At 40.3% G+C, this 17,499-nt stretch overlaps 1 protein-coding gene across 4 annotated transcripts in view; it reads right to left on the reverse strand.

Moving 5' to 3' along the window:
- The window catches only part of dachc (dachshund c), a 93,656-nt gene that overhangs the window by 43,812 nt on the left and 32,345 nt on the right, over positions 1 to 17,499 (reverse strand). For all 4 annotated transcript variants that reach the window (XM_072657029.1, XM_072657027.1, XM_072657028.1 and 1 more), the window contains exons 2-3: positions 7,611 to 7,726; positions 2,897 to 3,022 (exon numbers count right to left, since the gene is read on the reverse strand). In XM_072657029.1, coding sequence (XP_072513130.1) covers positions 2,897 to 3,022; positions 7,611 to 7,726 — 242 coding nt within the window. The remainder of the gene's footprint in view (positions 1 to 2,896; positions 3,023 to 7,610; positions 7,727 to 17,499) is intronic.

The raw sequence follows: 17,499 nt of genomic DNA on the forward strand, positions 1-17,499 counted from the left end.
CTACAAATTATTAATACTAATATTTGCAGCCACCACTGTACTAGTACTGTACTAATATTTATAGTTACTACTGAACTACCTGTAGTTACTACTGTACTACTACATTATTAATACTAATATTTGTAGTCACCACTGTACTAGTACTGTACTAATATTTATAGTTACTACTGTACTACTACATTATTAATACTAATATTTGTAGTCACCACTGTACTAGTACTGTACTAATATTTACAGTTACTTCTGAACTATCTGTAGTTACTACTGTACTACCACATTATTAATACTATCATTTGTAGTCACCACTGCACAAATATTTATAGTTACTACTGAACTACTATCTGTAGTTACTACTGTACTATAAATTATTAATACTAATATTTGCAGCCACCACTGTACTAGTACTATACTAATACTTATAGTTACTACTGAACTACTATTTGTAGTTACTACTGTACTACTACATTATTAATAACAATATTTGTAGTCACCACTGTACTAGTACTGTACTAATATTTATAGTTACTACTGAATTACTACAGTATTCATACTAATATCTGTATTTACTACTTTAATGCTGCTGTACTAATCTGTAGTTACTACTGTACTACTATCTGTACTCACTACTGTACCACTACAGTATTAATACTGTACTAATATCTGTAGTTGCTACTGTACTACTGTAACAGTGCATGCATGTCTATGTTTATGGTCAAATAGATCAGTATAAGTAATTAGAGCATGCTCTGTGTTGCTGTGTTTCTATCTCAATAGCTTAATGCTGCCCTTATTGTTGAATGCCCTGTGTTTTAACACCCAATTCAGCCTATGCTTTGTTATGGAAACGGTCATATTTGATCATTGTGATCAGAGTAACTATAAAAAGAGGCTGACGCGTGCCGTTTATTCATGTTGGTGTGGATGCTAAATAAACACAATATCAAAAAAAAATGAATGTACATATCACACAAATGCTACAGCAGCAGGAAGAGTGGCTTTTTTGCACTGATCCTGACATGAACCAGAGAACTATGCATTTTATTACAGACATTTTTAGTAAAATAACAAACAATAATGTACAACTGTCTAAAAATCTAAAACTAACCTGAACCACAGCTACTTAAAAAAAAAAGAACAAGAGTATGAGGGTGAGAGAGAAAGTGCTGTTCTGCACCACTCAACCCTCTTCCACACCTCTCTATCTCTGTGCAATATTAGTATTCTACAGGAAGCCTCAGCACTCAAGGTTACCCTCACTCTAAACTGCTGAAGATAAAAAAAACTGTCCTCCTCATTAGCATCTGTGGGTAAAACCTAGCTAATCTAATTCACACTTATCCCTCTCGCTGTGACATCTTGCCCCCATTTTTCTATTCTTTCCCCCGGTAAAGGTTGCGACCTCATTTTCTGAGCATTTTCTCCCTTAAATCTGCTTACAAATCAGAGTTTCCCAGAAAATAAGGGCTGCTTTAGAGGGCCATCTCTTAACCCCCCTTTCTTTTCCTTGAAGTTAATTGAATGCAATAATAGATGCTGCCAGAGAGGTGCACGGATCTAATAATAGGAACGGCAGTATATTGTGTGACTTTGGAGATCTTGTTTAGGACTTCCATATGATTACAGGCTGGTTTTAACAAAGGGGGCTTTTTAAGAACACTATGTGAGGTATTCAGCTGTTCTACACAAATATCCATGGGCCTCATTCAACAATAGCATCCTTGGATTTTTCAGAATTTCAGTCAACTTGTCAGTTAATTACCACACAAAAAGTAGGTGTGTTTGGGTAGGGCACCTACCAAAGTTCTCTGAAGACCAGCTCCAGGACTGGAGTTGTGCACCCCTGATTTAAGGGTTCTACATACTTCTGAAAAAAACGGTTCTTTGACTCTTAGCAATAGTTGAATTATTTTAGGTGCTGCATAGAACCATATTTTAAAAAATCTTTATAAACTCTATATCAGACGTTTTTTATCATGCAGAAGAACTGTCTTTACTAAAGAACCATTGAAAAATCTTTCATTTAGTTCATGAATAATCCAGAAAATTACACATTTTTATTTCCTTAAATGGGAATTCCATCAATTCCAGCTATTAAACATTCAGTTCCTGAAGGTGATAAAGGTGTTAAAAGCAAGAAAAATGACTAGAGAGAGACACTTCGACAAGAACCAAACTGTGATGGCTAGACGACTGGGTCAGAAGATCTCCAAAACATCAGGCAGGTCTTGTTTGGGGAGTTCCTGGTATGAAGTGGTCAGCGTCTCCCAAAAGTGCTCCAAGGACGGACAACCAGTGAGGCCCCACCTCACAACTTCCTTACAGGACTTGAATGATCTGCTGCTAAAGTTAATCTTGGTGCCAGATACCACAGAACACCTTCAGATGTTGTCTAGAGTCCATGCCTTGATAGGCCATAGCTGTTTTGGTGGAACAAGGGGGACCTACACAATACTAGGCAGGTGGTTTTAATGTTATGGCTGATGGGTCAGGTGAACAAGCACTGGGCCAAAGCGGGATAAATGCCAGGTTGGAACGCAGAAAGAAAAGACACAGGCTGACACAAAGGTAAGCCGCAATGATCGCCACAATCTTAGACACAATACCAGACACGGAACAAAGGAGCATGAGGGTTACTTATACTAAACATAGGACTGGAAACACCTGGCGAAGGAGGGGGAACCGACTAGACACAGGTGTGCACAATGATTACCAGGCGGGGAGTAGGGCGGAGACTGAAAACATAAACAAACAGGCAGCCCATGTGACAGGGTCACGCGGGAGAAATGTAAACGAGGATGGGGGGGGCTGTTTTACGTCACGGATGTGTTCAGGTTTAGCCTGGGTCTGGAATAAGTGATCAAAAGGCACTCTGAGGGGTAAGAATGCAGACTCTCACCCATGCTTGAGTTGATGTCTCCATTCTCAGAGTCTGCTCCGTGGTTGTTACTGCCATGGTAACTGTTCATCACCTCCATTTTAATCTTCTTCTTCATGGCTTCTGCTAAAGTGGCAGCTGTTAGACCTGAGAGAGAGAGAGAGAGAGAGAGAGAGAGAGAGGATGAATGAATATGCTGTTCCACTGCATTCAGATGGGGTGACTGGGGAGACCCCTGAAGAACACTGATTGAGCTCACTGTCATATTCCTCAAACCACTTTGAGATGGCTTTGGCTTTGTGAGATGCTGTAAATACCATTACCATCGCCATTAGACAATAGCTGGCAGTGGTGGCTCAGCAGTTAGAGCACCAGGCTATTGATAACAGGGTTGTGGGTTCGATACCCAGGATCGGCAAGCTGCCACTGTTGGGCCCTTGAGCAAGGCCCTTTACCTTCTCTGCTTCCCGGGCGCTGGAGTTGGCTGCCCACCGCTCTGGGTGTGTGTGTACTCACTGCCCCTAGTGCACTTGTGTGTGTGTGTGTGTGTGTGTGTGTGTGTTCACTACCACAGATGGGTTAAATGCATCTGTGGCATTCAGGCCATGATTGGCCATGGCGTTATTGGTATTAAGTTCAAAGTGGGCCAAGGAAACATACACCATCACCTCCACCAGCCGGGACTAGGATTGGTAAAGTTGGAGCCAGATTCTGACCACCTACAATCAGTGGGTCTGTAAACCTCATTCATCAGATCAGGCTACCTTTCTCCAGTCGTGGTGAGCCTGTGCTGAGCCACTGCAGCCTCAGCTTTCTGTTCTTGGCTGAATGAAGAGGAACCTGATGTTATCTTCTGCTGTTTAAGCCCATCTGCCTCAAGGTTGGAGGTGTTGTGCATTCTGAGATGCTTTTCCACTCTCAACAGTTGTATGGAGTGGTCATCTGAGTTACTGTGGCCTTTCTGTCAGCTCCAACCAGTCTGGCCATTCTCTGTCGACCCTCTCTCATCCACAAGACGTTTCCATCGTCAGAACTGCGGCTGACTGGATGCTGTTTTTCTTTATTCCACCATCCTGAGTAACTCTAGAGACTTCAGACTGTTGTGCTGAAAATGCCAGGAGATCCGCAGTCCCATAAATATACAGATAGACAGAGTGTCTGCGCCATTACTGTCCAACAGTACAGTCAGTAGATCAGCTCTTGCGTCACTGAACACTCGCAGAGAACTCTGGGATCAGTGTTTCTCCATCAGTGATGTATGGAGGATGATAGACTCAAGGTGGGCTGGATAAGATCCCCCAGTACAAGCTAGTAATTAGCATTCATGCTGTCAGGCACCTGCCCAACGTCACAAGTCTCCGCTTACACACACTTTGCCAGGGTGGGTGTGTGTGTGTGTGTGTCCTCAGTGTTACAGCGTAATTCAATTAGGCTCAGATTAGCATCCCTTCACTGCACGGAAAGATGATGCTGAGTACAGGGCTATAGACTCCGCTCCCTCTTCCTCTGCTCACCAGCCAAAAACGTCAAATCGCTGTTTTTCCAATAATCCCCAAAACCAATTCTTCTGCATTTCCTGTGAGGATTTGATTGCATTCAGCGACAAGAGTCTTCAGTGCGGTCAGCATGTTGGACGATTACCACCCTACCTCATCCCCAACTCATCCCAGAAGTACTGGATGGAGCACCAACCATGATTCCAGGGAACACTGGTTCTACTGCTCCACAGCTCAATGCTGGGGGGGCTTTATACCACTCTAACCCATGCCTGGCATTAGGTCTTAGGCATTAGTGCCATTACTTTCATATTCATCTGCTCCAGAGAGTCCATCTGCACATCTGTGTCAGCCATGGGTGCAACATTAAGTAGCTGGGGCGTCCACAAACAAGTGACATTTCTGACTTGACTCTGCTGGGATGCTCTACCTTCCGATTCTGAAATCTGATTGGCTCTGATGGCTCCCCGAGCTGACAATAAGATTCCGCTGTAAATGGTCTGGTTTTGAGGTTCACTCCAGAAAGACATGGGTGCTGAACCCTGAGCCAGAGTGGCAGGTGCTGGGAAGCGGCATCTGGAGAAGCGTGCAGGTCTGGAAGGAGCGTAATCACCGAGCGCAGAGCGTAACGGATTATTTTATGTATCTGCGGAATAAAAACATGTTCCCAGACTCTCCAGGGAAGCACGAGCACTGCGGGGAGGAGAGACCGCTCTCCAGACCAGACTCAAACAGAGTTCTGCTACTTTAGCTGGCTGGCATTTACACTGACTGAAATTGGCTACAGTTTATGTGCAAGTATGAGGTAATTGGCAGCACTGTGTCTATGTATGTGTGTGTATCTTTGTATGTGTGTGTGTATGTGTGTGTGTGTGTGTGTTTTCTCTCAGTTGCTCTCCAAATGCTTTCACAAAATGTCAAGATCAGAGCATGAAAGCCAAGGCCCCCATTCAGCCAGCAGAGAGGACGATATCAAAGCGTTCCTCTTTCTCTCTTTTCAAGCCACTCAAAGAAAAAAAAAAACTGTCCTCTCCCTCTCTCTCGCTCTCTCTCTCACTCTCTCTCTCACGCACTCTCTTTCTATCTCTCTCTCCCTCTCTCTCGCTCTCCTTCCCTCCCTCCATCTCCCCGGAGGCCTTTGAGTTCCCATCTCCATAGCTGACATTGATAGTGTGACCTCTGCTGAAGATAAAAGAAAACTTGAGGTTGGCTGCACTATAGATTCACCACACACACACACACACACACACACTCTTCTCTTTCACTCTCTCACCTGCTCTTTCTAAACGAGTACAAATGCACAGGCTACACTTTCTAGGGCCTGCTTTAAAGGAGTAGAGTGGGGAGAGAGGGGGGGAGGGCAGATTGAGAGTGTTTTCATGCGCACACACAAACACACACACACACAACTACACACACACACACAAACACAAAGCCAAGGGCGGCTCAGATGTCGATGCACAGCAAACACACTGGAAAAGGCGCTGCATTAACTGCACTGCATTCAATAGTGTGCATCTTTAGCTCTGTGGGAGTCAATTACATCAGCACTGCTATGGGTAAAAGTAAGTAAACTGAAAGGCTGAACTGGGCTGATCCGAAGCTAAGGGTTGGAAACACGAGCAGGTTTTACTGTAATCCCGATAAATAATAATCCCAAGGTACCTGTGGGTGTCATCAGTACTTTAGAAGCACTGAACAGAATGCAAGGTTCATGAAACACTGGTTCTTGGAGGGTTCTTCTAGGGTTCTTTAAGGGTTTTTAGATGAAGACAATATAATATGGACTCAAGCTCAACTCTGAGTGGCTCAGCAGACTAAGAAACTATGGCTTAAGGGTCATGAGATCAAATCCCAGGCCTTGCTGCTTCGCCATCAGCAGCCGGAGCCTGAGAGAGCACAGTTGGCCATGCTCTCCCTGGGTGGGTAGATGGTTCTCTCTCTCTCCCCTCATCGGCATCGGCTAACTAGTGACTTCACAAGGCGTCCTGTGGTATCTGGCTCCAAGATGTTAGCAGCAGATCCTTTAAGTCCTAAAAAGTGTGAGGTGGGGCCTCCCTGAGCATCAATAAGCCTTAGGTGCCCATGCTTTCCACAAGCCCACAAGACCTGCCTGATGTTTTGGAGATGTTCTGACCCAATCAGTCGTCTAGCCATCACAGTTGGGTTCTTGTCAAAGTGACTTATGGACTTATGATTCTTATGGTTGCCTATTTGTCCTGCTTTTAACACCTTCATCACCTTCAAGGACTGACTGTTCACTCACTGCCTAATATGTCGATCCCACCCCTTGACAGATGAAGCCACTGTAGGTGAAGATGATCAATGCTTTTTTTTAGCTCACCTGACAGTGGTGATAATGTTATGTCTGATCGCTGGAGCTAGTTCGACTGTGATTTCTGTATTCTCCCAAACAAGCGCTGGCAGATTTGTTACAGGCTCAGGGGTGCTTGTGTATCAGCCATATTAGAGCACACTCATTTAGAGCGCTACGAGTGGGCCTTTTAATCTAATTAGCCCAAACGAGAGATATTTGTTGTGTTGCTTGTGCGAGCCTCGCGGCTACTGTTTACGTGGTGACAGTGCATGCTGGCCTGGAGCCTCACTGTACCACAGCGTCTCGTTTGACCTTTGTCGTTTGTCGTAATTAAAAGGGATTACATTCAGCCCGGAGACTCGCTCACCTCAAGCTGTGTGAAGGAGGCTCCTGAAAGAAACCTTGGGCAAGGTTTCTTGTTGCAGTGGAAAAACCCTGAAACAAAGGCTTCTTCACGGGTTTCTCAGAGAAGGCAACGGTTCTATATACGCTAAATGGACAAAAGTATTCGGACACTTGTTTATTCGTTAGGTAGAAAAGAGTTTATCCTGCTTCTGTTGGAGTAACTGTCTTTGCTGTTCAGGGAAGGAAGCTTTCTGCTAGATTTTGGAGCATGGCTGCCATTGAGGATTTGATTGCATTCAGCACCAATAAGGAGTCCCAAAAGTATTGGATGGAGAAGCTTGAATCGTTTTTGGCCAAGTTAAGAGGTTCTGTGTGACGTTTGCAGTGATCAACTCTTCTCTAGTGTTCTCTAGTAAAGACTTGAATCGCTTGAATCGTTGTTTGCTGGATTAAAGGGTTCTTCTTTATTGATTGGCCCTTTTTCTTTAACCGATTCATTAACGAATCTTAATGGATTACTCTGAGAATTGCCCTGAACTGGATTCCAGCCTAACTCTAGATTTTCCCCTCGTCTTACCTGTGTGAGACATCATTCCTGAAGACATGAGTCCAGAGACAGAGTGGGGCAGGATGTGCGGGCTTTCGGGTGACGTCACGCTCTGGGTCCTTTTGGGGGGTCGTCCGGGTCTGGAGCTAAAAAGAACAGAAAGGAACAGTGCTGGCTGAATATGAGGGAGATTTGACACTATTGTGCTGCAGGGACAAAAGGTATCAGGTATATCAAAGGCCGGAACAACTCAATACACTGAGGAGAGAGGAGAGAACCTGCGCTACACTCAAGAGTATGTCTATTCTTTTACCATGCACACACACACACACACACACACACATACACAGACACACATACATACATAAATACTGTCCATACTGAGACGAAGACACATCCACAATACACAATAAGTGTGAGTAAATGCTCTCAAGGACATTCACTACTCTTTCTCTCTCTAGCTCTTCCTCTCTTTCTCTTGCTCTCTCGCTCTCTCCCTCCCTCCCCTTCCAGTAATTAGATCACACAGTAGCCTCATCTCCCTTTTCCACAATCAGCCATTTTTTCCTCATGAATAATTCAGGGCATGCGCCTCGTTACCTGCTCCTCCGCGTTTGTGTGCCGACTTCATCTCAATTCCAGTTTACATATGCTAAAAATCAACACGGCTCTCCGCCAAACACACAAACATCCTCACTAACCTGGATTTCCTGTCATGTCCCTCACGTTCGTCTAATTACCAGCACGTAGGCAATGCCACGGCAAATCTCTGGAGACCTCCTTCACTTCAGTGTTACACAGCTCTGATACTTTTAATGACTTGTTTGAAAGTTGAGTAATTTATAGACCCATGTTACACTCGTACACTTCATGTTGCTGTGGATACCTACCTCAAACACCTACCTACCTCACATCTATCCGGTTTGTAGACACTGTTAAGAATACTTAACACTTCAGTTTGGTTGTTATGGATGTAACTAACAGTGTCGTTGAGTTTCTGCGTTTTTCCTAACCTCTAGCTCTACTACACTCTCTAAATGATCACCTAGGCCTAGTAGTTTTCAAATAAAGCTTTAAAAAAAAATAAATAAATACATTTTATTTTACTATATGTATGTCAGCTGCCCAGCATCGCAGCATCAGCAGTGTGTTAAGCCCTTACCCTCTGTTAGTTTATATACTAAACATATATCAGTTAATATATATCAATCAAAAAACACATTTAATCTGATTTCTGTATCATTACCTCTAGTTCCAGCCTTTAGTTTATAGATATATCTTTCACTTAATACTTAAATCTATACTATAACAATAGAAATACCTATAACATGACTTTTACTTTAGACTACTATTTTATAGATAAACCTAACACTTAAGACTTAAATCTAGTATTTTATAGCTATAACTGACACCTAACATTTTCTTTATTATTTTATAGATGAGTGAGTGAGGCCTCCCTGAGCATCAACTAACATTACTAGCCTTGAATCCTAGTATTTGGTAGATATAACGAACACTCAACATTTACCATAGTCTGGTATTTTATAGATCTATCTAATATTTAAATCTAGTATTTTAATGATCTATCTAATATTTACACACACAGACAAAAGTAATGAGTTAATGAAAGAAAAACCCACTGGTCACAGAAATAACTTGAATCTGACAAAGGTAATAATAAATAAAATGCTATGAAAATGAACCAATGAAAGTCAGATATTGCTTTTCAACCATGCTTCAACAGAATTATTTAAAAAAATAAACTCATTAAACAGGCCTGAACAGAAATGATGGTACCCTTAACTTAATATTTTGTTGCACAACATTTTGAGGTAATCACTGCAATCAAACGATTCCTGTAACTGTCAGTGAGACTTCTGCATTTTGGCCCACTCCTCATGAGCAAACTGCTCCAGTTGTCTCAGGTTTGAAGGGTGCCTTTTCCAGATGGCATGTTTCAGCTCCTTCCAAAGATGCTCAATAGGATTTAGATTAGGGCTCATAAAAGGCCACTTCAGAATAGTCCAATGTTTTACTCGTAGCCATTCTTGGGTGTTTTTAGCTGTGTTTTGGGTCATTATCCTGTTGCAAGACCCATGCCCTGCGACTGAGACCAAACTTTCTGACACTGGGCAGCACATTTCTCTCTAGAATCCCTTGAGTCTTGAGATTTCACAGTAGCCTGCACAGATTCAAGACACCCTGTGCCAGATGCAGCAAAGCAGCCCCAGAACATAACAGAGCCTCCTCCATGTTTTACAGTAGGGACAGTGTTCTTTTCTGCATATGCTTCATTTTTCCTTGGCAAAAAGTTCCATTTCTGTCTCATCTGTCCTTAGGACATTCTCCCAGAAGCTTTGGAGCTTGTCAACATGTAATTTGGCAAATTCCATTATGGCCTTTTTATGATTTGTTTTCAACAATGGTGTCCTTCTTGGTCGTCTCAACGACTCATGGCGCGATCTGATACTGATGTTCCTTGAGCTTGAAGTTCACCCTTAATCTCTTTAGAGGTCTTTCTGGGCTCTTTTGTTACCATTCGTATTATCCGTCTCTTTGATTTGTCATCACTTTTCCTCCTGCGGCCACATCCAGGGAGGCTGGCTACAGTCCCATGGATCTTAAATATCTAAATAATATGTGCAACTGTAGTCACAGAAACATCAAGCTGCTTGGAGATGGTCTTATAACCTTCACCTTTAACATGCTTGTCTATATTTTTCTTTCTAATCTCCTGAGACAACTCAGCTTCCTCTGGTCCATGTTGAATGTGGTACACACCATGTCACCAAACAGCACAGTGACTACCTGTAGCCCTAAATATAGGCCCACCGACTGATTACAAGATTGTAGACACCTGTGATGCTAATTAGTGGACACACCTTGATTTAACATGTCCCTTTGGTCACATTATTTTCAGGAGTACCATCATTTTTGTCCAGGCCTGTTTAATGAGTTTACTTTTTAAAATAATTCTGTTGAAGCATGGTTCAAAATCAATGTTGGAATTTTTATTTATTATTACTTTTGTCAGATTTAAGTTATTTCTGTGTGGGTTCTTTCATTAATCGAGGGGTACCAACAATTTTGTCCACGTGTATCTAATATTTAAGTCTAGTATTTTATAGATCTACCTAAAACTTAAGACTTGAATTTAGGACTTTTTAGGGCTATAACTGACACCTTACATTTTCTTTATTATTTGGTAGATATTACTAACACTTAATATTTACCTTAGTCAAGTATTTTATAGATCTATCTAACATTTAAGTCTAGTAATTTATAGTTATAACTAACAAATACTACATAAAATGGTAATTTACAGAACTTAACCTTGACTTTAAACTAGTATTTTATAGACAATTTATAACTTTGAATTCTTGCTTTTTATACATTAACACCTAAATGTTAGATGTTAATGTATAAAAAGCAAGGATTATAGAATAGTAATACAGAATAAGCCAAATTAGGGTAAATGTTGTATTTTTATTCATTTAAACGAACATTAAAGACTTAAAGCTAGTATTTTCTAACTATTCTACATATCTAACTACGATTTCCGTTTCTTTATTTCCCCATTTGCTGAGTACCATGTTTAGATTTAGCCTCTTTACTGTTGTGACCATTAGTGTTTGAACACCTTGGCAGTTTATGCTTCCTCCACATGCCCTCCTCCCCACGTGAGCACCAATCAACCCTCATAAAATATTAAACTCACCGTTTGCCCTTTGAAAATCTCCCTCTCTCCATTCCCTAATTGTTCCGTTTCTTTATCCGTCTGCCGCAGAGAGTAAATAAATGAACAACACGGCGATTTTTTTTAATTATCGCAGCGAGTGACCTTTATAAGCCGAGCGGAATTATGACAGGTTTAGCTCTCACCTCGCCTCTTCCACAGCTCTACAGTAGGGAATACATCTGTGTGTGTTGCTATGAGCAGTACAGTACATGGGCAGTAGGACCGTCCACTGCGGAAAACACATGTAGTACTTTAGTTGACCTGATTAAATGTGTACATTAGACACAGGAGTCGACTCCAAAATGAACCGACTCTTCGATTCCAGGTTTTTGAGAATCAAACAAGAGTCTAGTCCAAAGCTTTGGGCTCAATTTCACACACAGAGGTGTTCACGTTTCCTGTAACTGTGTACACATCTGAGATATTCTGCCGTCACTGTCTAGACTTGCTGTCTAAAAAAAGGCATAGAACATACACACACACTCACTCACACATACACACACCACTGGATTTGCTGTATTTCAGTTTGGACAACAAATTGACAAAGAAAAAAAATAGGGGTTTATTAAGGTTCAACAAAGCCTATGAATGAAGCTTTTTTATTCATTAGGCCCTTTATTGGTACATGAAAATGAGAAATAATTGCATTATTATTTGTAATAATGCACAATAAATACTTTACCACCCTGTTATACAGCACATTTCATGCTATTTAGTCACTAATTAGTGAGAATTAGTGATTACAACCTATATAATATATATATATATATATATATATATATATATATATATATATATATATATATATATAAATAATTACAATATCACCTTACAATACAGAAAACGTCTTGATGTATTAGTGATTATTCAACTTTTATTAACTCAAACTCACGTGAAGCAATTCTTTAAACTAAAAATGTACTCTTAGGTAATAAGTCATGCTTAAGAGTTTGCATAACAGGGTGGTAAACTGTTTACTGTGCATTATTACAACAAATAATGCAATTATTATTCTTTGGTGAATAGAACTGCCATTATGCACCAATAAATGTCCTAATCAATAAATCGTAATGTATAGTAAATACATCATTAGGAAATGTTTAATTTAGGCTTTATTTACACCTGGCACTATCCAGAACCCCACAATATGTGTTGCCAATAACACACTAATCACTAAAATTATAGTAAGTTAATGATGCATGTTCAGAACGGTAACAGAGTGGTAACATAAGTGTTTACTGTGCATTATTACAACTAATGAAAATGATTATTAGTGAGTTACTAAACAGAACAGTAAAGGCAATAATAAAGTCATAATTCATTAATAATGTATTAATTAATGAACAAGACTTTGATATTTTTTTGTGTGTTGCTTAAATTAAAGTGCTATTACAAAATGTACTATGTTGCTTACAATCAAACCACACTGCCAATGCTAAAACAGCCCACCTGAAGGAGTTGGGTTAGCCTGTCAAGGTACCTGATAATAGCTTAATTAATACCATAATTATTATTTTGCAAGATCTTAGACTCTTAGAATCGACTCCATTAATTCCATTTACTTGGATTCAGATTTGTTTTGTTTTTCCAGTTTTAGTTTACTTTTGGCCGAACCTACATAAGAAAGAGGCCTTATAGAGTGATTTTGTAGCACACAAGATAGCACACACACACACACACACACACACACACACACACACACACACACACACGTATATATATATATACTTCTATATACACATATAAGTTTAAATTCTTGTTTCTGTGGAGTATTTTACCCAACAAATCTTTACCTCAGTGCCTAGAAGTGAATCAGGACTAGATTCTGCTTAAAAAAGCTGCATTTCTGCATGGCAACAAACAAACAAACAAACAAACAAACAAAAAGATATTTTCTCCTGTCAATCAGTCCAATGTCCCCATAGCAACTAACATCACACGTTTTCCATCATCATACCTAGGGTTCACACAGAGCTAATAAGACATGAATCATGGTCTCTTACACACACACACACACACACACACACACACACACACACACACACACACAAACACACGGTCTTGTAGAGAATTAGATCCTGCCACATTTTACTCTATGGTGCCTTCCACTCAGCTTCTGTCGCTGCATCGCAATGTTTTAAGCTCAAACCCCCCCACACACACACTCACACATACACACACACACACACACACACACACACACACACACACACACACACACACACACTCACACATACACTCACACATACACTCACACATACACTCACACATACACACACACATACACACACACATACACACACACATACACACACACACACTCACACACACGCTCACACACTCACACACTCTCCAGTGCAGTCTATTCCTTTCCAGCAATTGAAAATGCAGAACATGATGCTAACTGACTGTGTGTTAATGCTGTAATCATGAGGAGTTATTACTGTATCAGTGCTAATAAAAGCACAGGCTTCTCCAGAGCACGCACTGTCCTCTCTCCTCCACAGCCGTGCCCAGCGCCTAATGGCATTTTTAATCATTCCTAATGGGCAGCGTTTTAATTAAACCCATACTGACGGCACCAGATTAAATGTGGGTTTAATCCGAGCCATGCAAATGACTAGCTCCGGGAAACGCAGGGAAAGATAGTAAGGCGCGATAGGCATTTTTTTCCCTCTGTCAATCTCAGTGAAATAAATAATTAAATAAAAAGTTAATACTAGCAGTAATACAAAAAAATACACAAAAAGAGAATAAAAAATCTATCCAGAAATTAAATAGCTAAATAGAAATTAAATAATAAAATAAATTAAAAAAAACAAAAAATGCAAAATGAACAATTAACTGTTTTTTAAAGGCTAATACATTAATACAGTCTCTCTTTTTTTAAATGTTAAATGAAATGTAAAAATTAGTAGAAGAAGTATTTTATTTTTGTTTCTTACTATCATGTATATATACATATCATATATGCTCTTCTAATCAATTATAAATACTTTATTTAAAAGGAAATTAAATAAACAGTGTAAAAAAAAGTATCTAAAAACAAATAAATAAAATAATTTTAATCTATTTATTAAATGTATTTATAACATAATTTAATTAGTTATTCATGTATTTATTCATGTTTACTTATATATATTTTTATATATAATGTTATTTAATGTATAACATACATTACTATTTATAAGACAATTAAAATACAAATAAAAACAAATCAATTATATGTATTTATAATTTTGACTATTTGTTCATGTATTTATTTATGTTTATGTACTATATATTTGTCTTATAAATACATATTATATAATATGCATTATTTATTTACAAGAAAAATAAGTAAATGGCATCATGAATAAGATCTGTTACAACAAACAAACAAATAAATAGTTTAAATCAATTTATTATATGTATTTATAACTTTTATGACGATTTATTAACATATTTATCCATGTTTATTTAAAATCTTTTTTAAATAAATGTTATATATCACATATAAGTTTATTTGTTCAAGAAAAAAACCTGTAAACAGTGTCATAAGATCTGTTACAAATCAAACAAAAGCAAACAAACAAACAAACAAATAAAGAAATGTTTAATCACTTTGTCTGTGGAACTGCTGTCGAAGGTTTAACTGAAGGAAAACAGGTCTTTCAATAAACAGTGTAGTTTATAAAAGAGAGGGTGAGAGACAGAGGGACAGAGAGCAGTGAGAGAGGGAGCGAGAGCACGAGAGAGAGAGAGAGAGAGAGAGCAAGAACAAAAATGTGACTTACCACTCAGGGTGCCTTTGAGGACATTTAATTAAAATCTAATCCCACATTCATTAAGGCTCACATAAATTAAGCTGTCATTCATAAGATTTATGGATTCTCATTTGCATACCCCATACAATTCATCAATTACTGGGGTATGAAAGGGCCACAACACCCTCTGGGCTGCCCACTGACCGGCAAACAACAGAGCGGGAGAGGGAGAGGGAGAGGGAGAGAACAGAAGGGCTGTCAAAGTTTTGCCTAATCTAATTGTGCTGGAAATCACTGACAAACATCGCCTGCCTCCGTCCGTCTGCACTTTCCAATTCCACACCACCAGCGGTTAAAGAAACACGTGACCAAACAACATCCTAACACGCTAACAAAGAACGGGAGGCACTATTCACCAATTAGCCTGACCCCATTCACGTAATGCTAACTTGTGGGATGTCGCCGCCATTCACTGGTAGCTTCAGTAGTTTTAGCAACATTTAGACTCCAGCTTCTCTTTTAAAGGTAAAAAAGGTAAAGGTGCAGGTATTTGTCACTGTACAGCAAAATGTGTCCTCCGCATTTAACCCATCTGTGGTAGTGAACACACACTCACACACTCACACACACTAGTGAACTAGGGGCTGTGAGTACACACACACACCCAGAGCGGTGGGCAGCCAACTCCAGCGCCCGGGGAGCAGAGAGGGTAAAGGGCCTTGTTCAAGGCCCCAACAGTGGCAGCTTGCCGAGCCCGGGAATCGAACCCACAACCCTGTTATCAACAGCCCAGCGCTCTAACCTCTGAGCCACCCCTGTCCCTTAAAATGCCCCTTTTAAATGAAGTCTGCCGGCCTGTGCACAAAACCACAGACTTATAGGTCTAGAAAGTTAGCCATCATGTCTTTGATGTTCATCAGATCAGCTAAATGTGACTAAGTACTGGAAATTAGCATCATGTAAATCGCACACCTAAATCAACACACCTTTTTCAGTAATCTCTAATAAACACGACGCTGTGCTTTTTCCCCTTGGTTTGGTTCCTTTACATCAAAAAAATCAGGATGGCATCTGTTTAGCTACAACCTGAGGAGTACACCTGGTTGTTGGGTCGAATTGAGGTCAGATTGTTAAAAGGAAAATGAAGTAAACCCAGTGCTAGAAGTGACAATACAGGAAAACACTCAAAATAAAAAATATGAGATCAGAGAAGACATTATTATTTCATTAATTAGATCATGACATTTTATTTTTGATGTTCTATAGCTTTTTTCAGTTGTTCTAGCACCATCTAAAGCTCTGTCCATCATGTCTGGACAGGTCTGTCATTTCCTGGCTTTTCTTACCTGCTTATTTAAAACCTCTAAAGTTGAACAAGACTCATATATTGTAATTTTCTTTTCCAGTTCCCACCCACTTGCTAGGCCTCCCCTAATCACTCAATGCTTCCAGTGCTGGGAGGGTGAAGGCCAGGGTGTGCGTCCTCATCAGAGTACCATTAAACCATCCACCACTTCTTTTTCTCAACGTCACTGCACAGCTTAACTCGCTTGGAGGAGAACGCGAACTGCAAAAAATCCCGTCACATCCGCTTAACAGACACCCGCACCAACTAGCAGCGCATGAGTGATGGAAGGGGGAAGATGGGCCAACTCTCCGGGTGGCCGTGGCATCATCAGGGCTCGAACCTGCTACCCCGTGAAAATACAGAAGCTCAATCTCATCCTTTAGCTTTGAATAGAATAGATAGTGACTCTTATTGTAAAAGAGATAGAGAGAGATAGAGATACTAGTAAAGAGAGAAAGAGAGAGAGAGAGAGAGAGAGAGAGAGAGAGAGAGAGAGAGAGAGAGAGAGGACAAAGTGAGGTAAACAAACAGAGAGAACGGTGGAAAAAAAAAAAGAGTGCCCGGAACAAGCTTATTAATATGCAGAGCTAATGAAGCAGAGAATAGGAGACAGGTGTGTGTGTACACACCATCAGCATGCACCGCAGAACGACATGTCTATTCCAACCATGCACAGCATCAACAGCAGCAAGCAAACATACATTATGGAATTAGGTTCACCACTGGAAACGATAAACCTGCACACGATACATCTACCAGCTCAATCATCTAATCTGATCTGATCAATGCATTAGCCGTGTTTCTCCAAACATGTCCAAAAATATCCAGACACCCCTTTTAATTAGTGAATTTGGCTACTTATGGGAATCTATGGCTGACACAAGCAACAATCTCCATAGAAAAGCACTGCCATTAACACCAAACACCCACTGCCAAGCGTTGACTAGCTAGGCATGACTCCACCTAGCACCTAGCAGTATCTTCAGGATGAGCTGGAGTGCCAGAGCTACGCATCCAACATCAGCATCCGACCTTACGATTGGCCATCAAATTCCTCACACCAATGTTCTAAAATCTAGAGTAAAG

Source organism: Salminus brasiliensis, chromosome 15 (assembly GCF_030463535.1).
Source record: "Salminus brasiliensis chromosome 15, fSalBra1.hap2, whole genome shotgun sequence".
Classification (NCBI taxonomy): domain Eukaryota; kingdom Metazoa; phylum Chordata; class Actinopteri; order Characiformes; family Bryconidae; genus Salminus; species Salminus brasiliensis.